Source organism: Notechis scutatus, chromosome 6 (genome assembly GCF_049901735.1).
Source record: "Notechis scutatus isolate UNSWTSFEM ecotype Mainland chromosome 6, rNotScu1.2, whole genome shotgun sequence".
NCBI lineage: Eukaryota > Metazoa > Chordata > Lepidosauria > Squamata > Elapidae > Notechis > Notechis scutatus.
In genome coordinates this window covers 46619545-46632970 of record NC_142014.1, presented here as the reverse complement: position 1 = coordinate 46632970, position 13426 = coordinate 46619545, and the positions used below count along the sequence as shown (strand labels likewise).

The following is a 13426-nucleotide window of genomic DNA, read 5'->3' as shown; positions in this document are numbered from 1 at the left end:
ACCCCAGCCAGGCACCCAGATGAAACCTAGCTTCCTAACAAATGATAGCCGTCCATTTACTCGGAGCCAAGCTGCACTAAAAGCCTCCAATACAGGAACACAATATTGCCAGCCAATCAAGACACAAAAAAAGCCACAAAACAGACAGAAGATATTAGAAACACCAATCAAGCAGAACACAGCAAATTCCAAGACCAATAAACACAGACCAAGACTCCCAACCAATCAGGATGAAGAAAAAACCATTCTGGCACAGCAGTAGGCTAGCCCCAAATTTAAAACTGAAACAACTGTAAAAGTCTGACTCACAGACGAACACAATACAGAAGCCTGATGATGGCAGATGAGATTCTGCCAAAACGTTGCTACAACTTTAAAAGCACAACTATAATGACGTGGGAAAATACCCGAACAAAGCTGAATACCACATACATACATACATACATATATATATATGTATGTATGTATGTATGTATGTATGGCCTTCGGTAAGTACGTATGTAAGTACCTGAAAACTTAAGAAAACATATATATATATATATATATATATATATATATATATATATATATATATATATATATATATATATATATATATATATATACACACACACACACACACACACACACACACACAAACACATATATATATAATCAATCAAGTAAAAAGTCTGAGAAATCAGTGGATTCTTCAAATAGCAGAAACTTGTTCTCTCAAAGAAGGAAAGTAAATCTTGTGAAACAGAATGTGAAGTGAAAATCAGTTGTATTAAGTTTTGCTTCATATTTTTAACTTCAAAATGTACATGAGGATTTGTCATTTTTGCCAAAGCTGGAGCACAGAGGATATTTTCATTGATTTTGAAAATATGACATAAATCTGAATTCTTTAATCTGAATGTGTTTTGTTTGAATATTGTTAATGTCTTCATAAAATGTGCATGTATAGGTTATCTTTCAAATTACAGCTAAGAGGCTGCTTCTCTACTACAACCCACATTATACTCAGTTTTATTTTGTTTTATATTTCATCATCAGGGAACCAGACATGATACTCTAGGAAGTGGCAAACTCTTTTCTGCTTTCAGAATTCTAGCCTACTAAAGAGACCAAGAATCTGGATAATTTTTAATCACAATATTCAATATAAGGTTAGTACAAAGGGGGTTGCGGGGGAGGAGAGAAAAATCACTGAAAACTTATTCTGGGTATTATGGTATTTATTTCCCAGGTATGGAGAGGCACCTGTCATCTTTTTAGACTTTCATTTTTGTAAGAATTACTAAAATATTTTTTGAAAAATCAAAAATGTTGAAGTCTTAAAGCCTTGGTCCATGCACCACTGGAGATACTTTTTCTCCATCCCTGATAAGAAGCACGTGAGAATTTTACCTGTTCACAAAAATAAATTTTAGATTGACATCTCTTTTAACAATCGGCTTTATATACAAAGATAGTGGCACTGAATAAGGTTATTCCCTCCAATTTAAAAAATGCCCCTAAAATATGTTGCAAGTATTTTAAGACCATATTACTGTTTCAGAAGAATTCAAGCACTAATGTCTAAATAGTGTTCTATTCTTAACCCACAGGTCAAAATATTATGGCCTGTCAGTTCAGGAAGTAAACAAAAATATTCTTTATATATTTGGAAAGCGCTTAATTCAAAATTACATGAATATACTGCACCACATGGCTGACCATAAGGGGAATACTGGAATACTAGGATGGGGAGAAAAGTGTTCAATACTTGGTTCTTTCCAACCTTAATCTTAATACTGGAAAATATATAAATCATTTATATAACATTATGCAAAAGAAGGCACAGCCGGTTATAGTTTATACAAGCAGGATGCATAATACACAGAAGTACAGAAGTAAAACATTTCACATCCTTTACATATTGTTTAGAAATGTATTAAAGATAACTTCATTAACAGTGTTCAACACTTGGAGAGCAGGATATAAAAATTATAAGTTGTTTTAATGCACAAAAGATTTCTTATACAAAAAAAACCCTCAATGTATAAAAATGCTAAATAAACACCATACAAGTAGGTCATTTGTGTAATGGAAAGTGCAAACCATAGTAAAAGAGTTTCATCATGTCCTCCTGGCGTTACCAGAAAAATGAAACCCATCAGAATGGCTGTGTCAAATCCAGTTTATTAGTGAGTCCCCAGTTTGTTGAGACATCAGGATTTATGAGCATTTGGAGAAAGGAGAACTGGAGAAGAGGCCCCATCCAAGCTGGGGATTTGCATTGGGATGTGACCATTTAGCAGAGTTGGAAACTGTAAAAAAAAAAAGCATTGGAAAATGTCACATTTGCATTATATGTGTAAGCTCTCAAACATTGTTTTTAATGATACATGGAGACTGCTAATTGTAGCAGGTACAAGTAAAGTAATTACTTTTAAAAAGACGCATCAGAGGATCGAAGTTAAACATCACTCATTTTGCATTGGATGAATATGAGATGGTTCGGAAGAAAGCATTCGGGGAAAGCACATAATATTTGTGAGAACCCATAGATTCTTATGGGGGGTGGGGGGAAACGTGATTTTTGAGTAAGCTAATACTTTTTCATTTTATTCTAAAATAAATCTATATCAATCTGAGGTTTGACAAATGTTTTTTTTTCTTTTTGTAAATGAATTAAGTTAAAATAAATCTCAGAACTACAGGTTCGTATATAACATTGGGTTGGGAAAGAAGCACATGAATCTGCAAGAGTAACAACACCTCAAAGCTGATGAATAAGGTGCACATCGTTTTATTTTAGCATTCAGAATATGATAAAAAAAATCATAGAAATAATAAAATTGAAAAGAATTAACAATGCAAACATGTCCATATGTTCTGTGAGGCATTCTAATCTTCAAGACAATAATGAATGCCTAATAAAATCAAATAATCCTCAAAAGGACTAATATTTTTAATTTATTAATATTTAATAAATTAATTTATTTTAAATTAATTTGATTTATTTAAATGGCTTGTATATCGCCTCAGGCCCATGATTCAGAACAGTTTAGAGCTTAAAAACAGACAACAAAATAAATTTCAAAAATACTGTAGTAGTTCAGGACACCACTACTCATTGAAAGCCCAAATAAAATGATGTTCATATATTTCCAGAAGGTTATCAAGAAAAGGACCAAGAAGTAAATTGGAGGCAAGGTATTCCAGTGACTTAAGTCTACTATAGGCAAAGCTTGTCCCCTTCAACTCAAAGGGATGGAACTTTAATATCTTTCTCAATGATCTCAAAGGTCAGAAAAAATTATTTTGAAAAAGACTACAATCAAATACCCAGTGCCACACTTTACTGGGCTTAGAAGCTTTTATGCAACCAATACATACTAAATTGTACTTGCCTACCAGCAGCCTATTCATTGCATTGAGTCAGTCTCAAAAGCACTCCCACATAGAGCACATTATAAGAACTCTTATATTCAACAGCTTTTTGGTCCAGTAAGGACTATAACTGGCACATCAACCAAAACTGAGCAAAGGTTCTAGCGTTCCTTTGCTCTAGCAAGAGCCATAAAACACCTCACACACTCCAGCCAAGTCATGGGCATTTTCTTTCAGTGGAAGCACAATTCTGTCCAGAGTCATTGTGGGAACTAAATTAAAGCCAGCATCTTTCTGAACAAACAAGTTCTAAAATGTAACTTGAATTTGGCTATCAAAAGGTATTTGTAGTGGAACTACTAGAATATATCTTCAGGGAGGATGCAAAAACCACTTAGTAGCTAAGAAGGGTGTCAAAGTGGTGGCCCATAGGCCAGATGCGTCACACACACAGGCCACACCCACCCCAGCTCTGCAAAGGGGAAAAAAGATCACGAAATGTCACATGATGGCAACGTGACGCCGCGAGTTTGACACCCGTGCTCTGAGATGACTACCACTGATGATTTGGGGATAATGAAACTTCTGCAAGAAAACAACCTCAGAGAGCACCAAAGACCCCTCGTATCAAACTCTCAGCTATAAATATTCTCCTTTATTAGTAAGATAACTCTGTATTTTGTATCCCCCTTTTTTAATGCATTTGTTCTGATAAACCAAGGCATGATAGCTTAATGCAAAGTCCCTGTGGCTGTTCTCTTGGCAAAGTTCAAAGTTCTCTGCCCAAAATATTATTAGGAATCTTGAAACTGAGAAACTGACTGATTTTGGCGTCTATGCTACTCAACACCCACAAGCTGTGAGCAGCTGGGAATTAGATTCTCCCAGATTAAAGGTGGGGTAAATTAAGGCCTGATTTGTAAATTCCCAGATATTAGTTAACATTCTTGAGTCTTCAGGTGCTCATTTACTACACTTGACAAATCCTTTACAAGGTGTAACGTTCAGTTTCATACTTGTTTGCAGTATGAAGCAGCACAAGCTAAAATTTCACAGATTTGACTTTTTTTCTGTATTGTACGAAATACTCTGAAAAAGGAAATTCTTTTTTTTTAACAGCAAGTGCTCCTATAACTTTGAAAAAAAATACATTCAATTTATAACATCCTATTATATAAACTGCCCATTTTGCCATTATATTATGGCAAAATGTAAATGTTTTAATACTTTACAGGTAAAAAAAATTTAAACAATCAGTAAAGGGAATATTTGTCAGACTGACATAGAGTTAGTGTAATAGTTCTAGTATTATTTAATAGTTCTACTATTAAAAAATCATTGCAACTTTAGAACAGGCTGTGTACAACATAGTGTATAACTAAGTTTTACATAGTGAAAAACAGATTATTAAATACAGCTATTCTTAATTACTTTATTCAAGATGTACATGCTTTTCTATGTCAGTTCCTCAATATCTAAGCATGAACTTTGCATTACAGAAGCAGCAGAGGTTGCAGTGATCTAGTTAGAGTCTAAACTAGATTACTCTTGCATCCATTTCTTAACCAATAAAACTGGGGAAGCTGTTGAATAGTTATCACATTCCTTTTCTGTAACAAATATCACCTTTGGAATATTTTGGACTTTCCAGTGGCTCTTGTTGATTTTCTGTCCTATTTTAAAAGCAAGGAGTGATCTGGAATCTAAAAATAAATGGTCATACACAATTTAAATTCTCCACAGATTATATACTATAGTGTTCCATGGGCAAAAGTTTCACTTCTAGAAATCCAGGGAATATGGCTGAAGGAATGCATCTCTAGCAACTCATTTAAAAGACGCTCCTAAATTCCTTTTACAAACAAAATAAAGAGCTCTGATTCATTGCAGAGATTTGCCCAGTAGGTTGGAGCTTACTTGCTGAGCCAACTAACAATTTTGTAAATTGCCACAATTTGTCTATCCTTGACTCATCCAAGCTTTGTATTTGACATGCTATGTCAGAGTTGGCTCTTTAGAAGAGCTCCTTTTGCTGTTGTGCCTGGATGTGAAGGATTCTAGGGGGTTTCCCTCAAGTCATTCAGTGCAGCTATAAATACTAAGCAAACAAGTAACTGCATGAATTCAAATGGAGAAGCGTGTGTAAGGTGTTGATGAATTTCAACTGTATTTCCTTGCTATTATTTCTACCTTAGTTGCTTGGTAAACTGCAGCTCTGAACAAGTCTCTCATTATCCTAACGACACACAAACTTTTAGATCCAGAATGAGTTAATTACCATCTGCAGAGGCTCTGCCAATTAACCTGAGCCACTGACGTCAGTTGGCTGCCACAGAATCACCTCTACCCACTATGCTGGGAAACGAAAGTAGTTTTACCTGTACATCAACTCAAAATAAATGGATTCAAGCAGGTAGTGTTTGTGACAAAATAACATGTCTTTGTTTTTGGAAACAGCATTACACCATTTTTGAGAAGAGTTCAGGGATAAAGTTGAAGGAGCAGATGACGGGAAGTGATACCATTCGTCACTTCTCTTTGGAAAGCCAAGCACGTACAAGTAGTTTTCAATTTACAACAGTTCATTTATTGACAGTTCAAAGTTACAATAACAATGGAAAAAGTGACTTAAGACTGTTTTTCACACTTATGACCATTGCAGCATCCCTGTGGTCATGTGATCAAAATTCAGGCCCTTGGCAACTGACTCATATTTAGGACAATTGCAGTGTCCTGGAGTCATGTCGTCCCCTTTTGCAAACTTCTGACAAGCAAAATCAGTGGGAAAGCTAGATTCACTTAACAATCGTGTTACTAAGTTAAACACCTGCATTGGTTTACTTAACAACTGTGGCAAGAAAGGTCGTAAAATGAAGCAAAACTCACTTAACAAATGTCTCACTTAGCACAGAAAGTTTGGGCTCAATTGTGGTTGAAAGTCAAGGACTACTGGTAGAATGAACAAAGCAAGTTCTAAGGGTGGTGGAAACTTGGATCTCCTTTTCCTCCTTCATCAGGTTGAATTTACATTTCAGAGCACTTACCCACTAAATAAGACTATCTGGGTAGATGATACTATTATTTAAATTCTTCAAGCATTGTATGAAAGGGGGAGGGGGAGGCTTAAAAATCTCCTCTAATCGTATTTCATTTGGAAAATACTATAAAGAGGAGAGACCTGATTTTCTCCCTGCTTCTTTCTCTGCAACTCTCTCTACAGAGACAAAACACCATAAAAGAAATAGGCTACTTCTGCTAATCTCAATCCATAAAAGCTTCTTCTCAATTCTTGTAGGAAGTCCATGACCAACTTTTTTATTTATTTATTTATTTAATCCAATGAAATTTTTTTAGGGTCTTGGTTGCCACAATAGTTAATTCAGTCAAAAGCTCTCCAGAATAACTATTAATTCATGGGTACTGGCATCACATGAGAAAAGAAGTTTTGAACACATGGGCAACTGTATTAAGAGAATCACAGTTGCCACAAGTTGGGACAGTGTCACTGCTCTCTTTTCATCAGTCTTGTCTGCACGGGGCAGTCAAAAAAATCAAGATGGCAGTCGTGGAAATGCAGTTAAAGTGCCCCTCTTGAATGTACATCTGCACAGTATGCATGCATGGGGATGAGCTTGCTATTGCACCATCTGGACCCTTTTGATCAACTGCTGCAGATGGCACTACTCTCCATTAAGTGTCTTATTACCCCTATTCAGACCATGTAATTGACTGGATGGTCTTTATGGTCTTTACACTCTGATGGGTACATTGACCCATCAGAGTAAACCACATTTAATTTTAATCGAGGTCAGTTAAATCCCTATGGACTCATTCTCAACAGCCAGGGACATTTGCTTGCTATAACAGATCCAGAGTCCCTCTATCACTGTTAGGAACCATTAATATTAGTCAAAGCTGCTTATATTTTCTGTTTTCCTTTTGTCAGTCAAGTACAGCCAAAAGGGCAAATTCATGTGTAGATACAGTTTTACAATGACACTTTTCTCTTCTTTGATAAGAGATTAAGAGAGCGTGCCTTGGACCCATATAGCTGTCACCCATATAGCTGTCAAATCCTTGAGACTGATAGTAGCTTTTCTAATACAATGTTCAATGCCTGTTACTGAAAGATTGCGGTTTCAGATAAGACATATTAACCTTCTAAGCAATCATCAAAATTCTTTGTGGTCTTTTTCATTGATTTCATTATGTACTAAAAATTGTCAACATTTCTTTATTTCATTTATAATGAAATATTGCAGCTGATGTTTTATCAGGAAAGTATTCTGATGTGTACACTATACTATCAGCAGATTAGATCCTAATTCATTTACCAGCAATATAATGAACAACTTTGGATCAGAGCCATTTTTACTGCAGCACTGATGTCCTTGTCTCCTGGCTTCAGAGAAGTTACATATGTTTGCCAAGCATTGAATAATCACAGTTTATAATATGTCTCACCCTAAAGCTGAAGCTCTTGTTTCTTGAGCAAAGGGTTTAACTGTTATATATTTCCTATATCTGTTTTGTTCCCAATGGCAAAGATTGGTCTGAGACAACATGCACCAACTTACCTGGAACAAGGTGTTTGGTCCTTGCAGTCTGGCAGGACTCAAGGGAGCAATAGGACTGAGGCTGCTCCAAAAGTGAATACTAGAAAGCAGTGGACTTGGGGTCAACAGTAACCCATTTGGAGTCTACAAGACAAAACATACTAGCTTAGTCATCTGTTGATAAATATTACTATAAGGAGGCTGGTATGCCATTAACTTTCTCACTTTTATCATAGCTTCTTCAGTGTTGCTTACATCCTATTTTCTAATGAACATTTTGAATGGGATATGTAGAGTCATATTCTAATATACTGTTATTTTTTTCCGTATCCCAGCATCAATTCTAATGGAACACTTGCTAGTTGTTTCCTTGGAACATGATTGATGAAGGCATAGCTGGATTCAAAACAGCACTCTTTTGATCATAAAGCAAGGCTATTTTATACCCCACACTAGATTGTTGCAGTCATCCAAACTTAACTGTTATTTTTTCTATAATATATATTGAAAACAGCTACCCGTTGTTCCCCTTTAGTTCCCTGTGCCAGAGTATATCAATAATCTTGGGAATATACATTGGGTTGTGTTCGTAATAAATCCCCAGCTTGTTTATTCTCCTCGTTTGATTTTATACACATGTCAACACTGAAGGTGGCCGAACTGTGGCCATTTTCTTTTGTAATTTTTCTCTACAGAGTTTCTTCTTCTCACAGCTTCAGGGCTGACACAGCCTGGAGCGAAGGGGACAGGAAGTGGGGCATAGAGATAAATGGGGAGTTGTAGCCAAAATAAAACTATTTCCCCTGGGAATCAAGGACGTTGGTGCAGGTATTTGAATGGTGGAGACTGAGGTCACCTAGCAACTGGACTACATGCTGATTGGACCATGTGATGGGTCACTGGGGGGAAATGTAAAGTTTTACTTTTAATTGGGTGTAAAACCGGTTGGAATCTAGAGCCAATTTTTCACCAAGAAAATGCCAATTTGATATGTTCCAATAAAATGTTATTTGAGGAAGATGCTTGCCTCAGAGTTCTTATTGAATAGGACATATTACTTGGAACCTTGACAACATGTTCACACAATGCCACAAATTTGGTGAATGCACAAGTATACTGGTTTTACCTCACTCCTCCATAGACCACTTGTTAACTAGTGTACAGACATATGTTATGTAAACTCAAAAGTGACTTCCATCCCGAATTTATATTTGAGTTTTGCAGAGAATCCAGGTAAGAAATTCAACATGGTGATTCTTTGAAAGTAAACAAATAGTCAGTCCTTCTGAGTTATTTTTGTTTCTATTATTGGAACCTGGCAGGCGAAAGTTGGAATGTAATCAAGCAAATACATGCATCCATTAGTTCGGAGTTCGAAACTCAAGCTCCTATCCAAAATACAGTATATCCTATTAAGTTCAATATGGCTCATCTCACACAATTAGAGGTTGGAGCTTCAGTCCCAACTCAGCTTGTGTGGCTCTTCTGCTCATTAACTGCTATTTTCAACAGAATGACTCACAAAAAAGCTGAGATTTCTCTTGCAAACAACCCACACCTTTGAAAGCAACTGTCAGGTCATTTATTTTTACAAGAACTGTAAACTCTCAGGCTTTTGTACCTAAAATAACCATGTTCCTTTTTTTGTACCAGTACTTTTTTAGAGTGAACTGATCATTGCTCAGTGTTAAACTCTTCTACTGCACCTTTTAGCATTGTCAGAACTTAGTTCTGAAGTGGCTAATCGGCAAAATGTCTAACTCCCTATGTTGTACATAGCACACTTGAAGAGCCTTTAAGCCAAACAAAGGCCCATACTGAATATCAGAACTCCAGTCTAATTAATAAAGGGGTTAGTCCTGAAAGAGGGGTTGCTACAGTATTCTTTTAACTTTTCACATTTTCCAGGAGAATTCAGTTTATGTATTATTAATACTTGGCAAAATTAGAAAACTACCTATATAAAATTAGCAGCCATTTCAAGGGATAGTTCTCAAGGTTTCAAAAAATATAAAATGGTTATCAGAACAAGATTTGGTTCCTATGTGAATTGGTTGAGGAAATCATATCAACAGAAGTATCAGGAAGTGCAGGAAGACTACCAAGTTGAGATTCACCATGCTTCGATGAGCTGGATGGGATCTGTAGCACTTGGATCCTTCGTGCGGAATGAGTTACCTCGCCTTGATGCTTATGGAATATTATCCTTAACTGTAAAATTTGAGTTGACCATATAGAATTTGAGTTGACTCATATAATTAAATATGAGTTTTTAATCCAGTACGTAAACAGTAAAAGTTGTAAACTTGTATTTCTATATATTTTGAGGTTCTGGAAAAATAAAAATGATAAATAGCACTGGAGGTATTGTAAAGACTGCCTGTCTTGAGACTTGTCCTGATATTTTTGATAAGCAGATTATGTTGAAAACTGATGTATCTGGAGGCACTTACATTTTTAAAAAACTTTTCTTGACTTTTGCAGTGATCCTTCAGTTTTCTGCATGCCTTTGATATCAATGTCTTTCTTCCTTGCAGAATTATAAGCCCTAAGTTATATTTGGCATGATGCAGAACCTCTGAAATGACTTTACATCAGTTTTGTATGGAGTGTTCTGAAACTGCCCTCATGTGGTACACTTGCTGACTAATATTTATCCAGGAAGAAATGATCAAAAATAGGATTGTGCTGTTTTCTTTCTTATGTTTTGTTAAGATATGTTGGTTAAATATACCTTAACAGAAGGGGGAAAAGAAAATGGCACAGGCATCCTATTTTTGATGACTTCTAAGTGGATAAATATCAGTCAGCAACTGCAATGTACTTAAGATTGTCAAAGAACTCTTCCTATGTCAGAAAACAACAAATGAAGCTGGAGTCTGGTATATTTTTGCGTGTGTCAAAGTCAGCACTTGAGTTCTGATGACTGTGTATGCATGCAGATGCTGCATATTGGTCATGTTCCAGTGGATATTATTCATTCTTACATTCATTCACTTCCTCTCATTCACTGGAAATAACTATAGGGCAGGGCCCACATTACTACCTAGAGTTCGAAAAAGAAGCATCTAAGGCAGGGGTCTCCAACATTGGCCACTTTAAGCCTGGAGGACTTCAACTCCCAGAATTCCCCAGCCAGCTTTGCTGGCTGGGGAATTCTGGGAGTTGAAGTCCTCCAGGCTTAAAGTGGCCAATGTTGGAGACCCCTGATCTAAGGGAAAAGCCGGATGACTGCAATAAAGCGCTTTTCAATCTTGTACTGTTTCAAAAATATGCTGTCCTCATGTATCCAAGTCCTATTCTACTGAAATAAGGCTGGTAACTTGTGCTATCTTTACAATTTTAATATTAGAGTTAAGTTAAGGAAAGTGACTGCAGAATTATGAATGGCCACACACACGCTTTATTTTTCTTTTTACCATGTGCTGCTTGCCAGTAGGAAAACAACTACCAGTCACTCTCCCGGATGAGACAAATCAGACATAATTTGCTTAACCACCCATCAATTTGTTGAACAAACCAACTGAAAGCACAGAAGAGTTCCATAAGTGTCACCTGTGTTTAGCAGTCCAAAAGGATTACACTTCAGTAGAAAATCTGTCTGATAGGAATACATGGTGAAAGATTGTCAGAAATGAATGAGATCTATCCAGTGGTGGGATTCAAAATTTTTTACTACTGCTTCTGTGGGCATGGCATGGCTTGGTGGGTATGGCATGGGAAGAATACTGTAAAATCTCCATTCCCACCCCACTCCTGGGGGAAGGTTACTGCAAAATCCCATTCCCTCCCCACCCCACTAACCTGCTTTCCAGCTCCGTTCTCCTGTGCAGGGCAACAAAAGAAGACCCAACCAATCAGCTGGGACTCGGGAGGCAGAGAATAGTTAGGGGTGGAGACAGTCGGAGGTGGTATTTGCCCATTCTCTGAACTACTCAAAATTTCTATTACCAGTTCTCCAAAACTGGTCAGAACCTGCTAAATACCACCTCTGGATCTATCCTCAATTGAAAGGGAATGGAAGTGCCCGTAGCAAATGTCCACACCAAAAAGTAGCCCACATAGTACACAAAGTAATGATATGCATTCCTCCCTCAGAAACCAAAACAAACAAATAGAATTGGTAAAAAGTGCAATTGTGCAAATCAGCAAAAGCAGTGGAAAAACTTCAATGTACGCTTTAGTAACAATGCACAGTCCAGTTGTTTAGGTATGAAGATAATTCTCATTCCAAAGAGTGCTAAACCATTTTGATAAATGCATTTCATAATGGTTTTTAATTAATATAAGGAGCAGCATTACATGTTGGAACAACGTTCAAGGCAAGCATAATCTTGCAAAGCAGTCTCTTTTGGAGGAAAGGAAGTACAGTATGCCTTTAGTAGCCTAAAATGGTCAATTGTAGCTGGTCAGATCCCAACCTCTAATTACACTATCAACGAAGCATACTAAAGTGTATCCATGGCAAAATTTGAGTTGGATGAACAGGGAAAGCGCTACTTTAAAACCGAACAGAAGCGGCCCACCCCCCCCCCCCGGTCCGTACCGCCCCCCAAAGGAGCCCTCTGCGGCGCCGCCACTTTTTGGAAGCGCTTGGGCTTTCGAGCTCACCGAGCGCCAGGCCGGAGCCCGGGCCCCCAGCCCCAGGCGCCGCTTTTGCACCCCGGACCCACCAGCGCCGCAACGCCCACGGCCCGCGCCGAGGAAGCACCATGATTTAAGTGATTTCAGGTGCAACCTGGAGAATGAGGCAAAGGCAACATAAGGAAGACATTGTCATGCCAACAGTTACTGGTGCATATATGTATCATGTTAAGGGATGCAAGAATAACACTTAGCTTAAGTACCGCAGCTGGGGAGTTGGCTTCAGTGATCAATATTTTTTAAAGCTTCATAGATCTTGCTACGTTAAAAGTAAGCAGATCTTCTTATGGCTAATTTTGTTTATTTCTGCTCCTAATGCATCTATCTCTTTTCCTGATAATATATAGCAGTGGTGGCTAACCATTTTGGGCTCCTGTGCCAAAAATTGCAGGCGCGTTTGCATGTTAGCACCCAGAAGACAATGCGTGTGGGTCCTCCACACGCCCCCTGTACATGTGCGCATGACCCCCACATGCTGTGTGCCTCTGCATGCGTGCGTGTCTCCCGCGCACCCCCATACTCCTGCACATGCACGCCATATACTCGACAATCAGCTGTCAGGTGGGCGGCACATGCGCAATGGGGCTCTTCCGAGCCACCTCTCGCATCCCAGCAGAAGTGGCTCTGCATGCCACTTCTGGCACGTGTGCCATAGGTTCGCCATCACGGATATATAGCATTTCTCTGCATCTTCATGATTGTCCTATCCTCTCATTCCCTTGACTGCAATTAACAAATAATACATTATTGGAGAAGCAGAGAAAGAACAATCCACCTTAATCCAAAATCGCACTGTTTCTTGCAATGGCCTATTTATTCATGATTTTGATAAATGCATTTCAGAATGGTTTTTAATTAAGTAAGGC

General features: G+C 37.7%; 1 protein-coding gene across 4 annotated transcripts in view; it reads right to left on the bottom strand.

Moving 5' to 3' along the window:
• Positions 1-1205: 1205 nt before the first annotated feature.
• Positions 1206-13426, bottom strand: part of ELK3 (ETS transcription factor ELK3) — a 46043-nt gene continuing 33822 nt past the window's right edge. For all 4 annotated transcript variants that reach the window (XM_026694052.2, XM_026694069.2, XM_087968130.1 and 1 more), the window contains 2 exons: positions 7938-8060; positions 1206-2294 (listed from right to left, as the gene is read on the bottom strand). In XM_026694052.2, the coding sequence (XP_026549837.1) occupies positions 2196-2294; positions 7938-8060 (222 nt within the window). In that variant the 3' untranslated portion in view covers positions 1206-2195. The remainder of the gene's footprint in view (positions 2295-7937; positions 8061-13426) is intronic.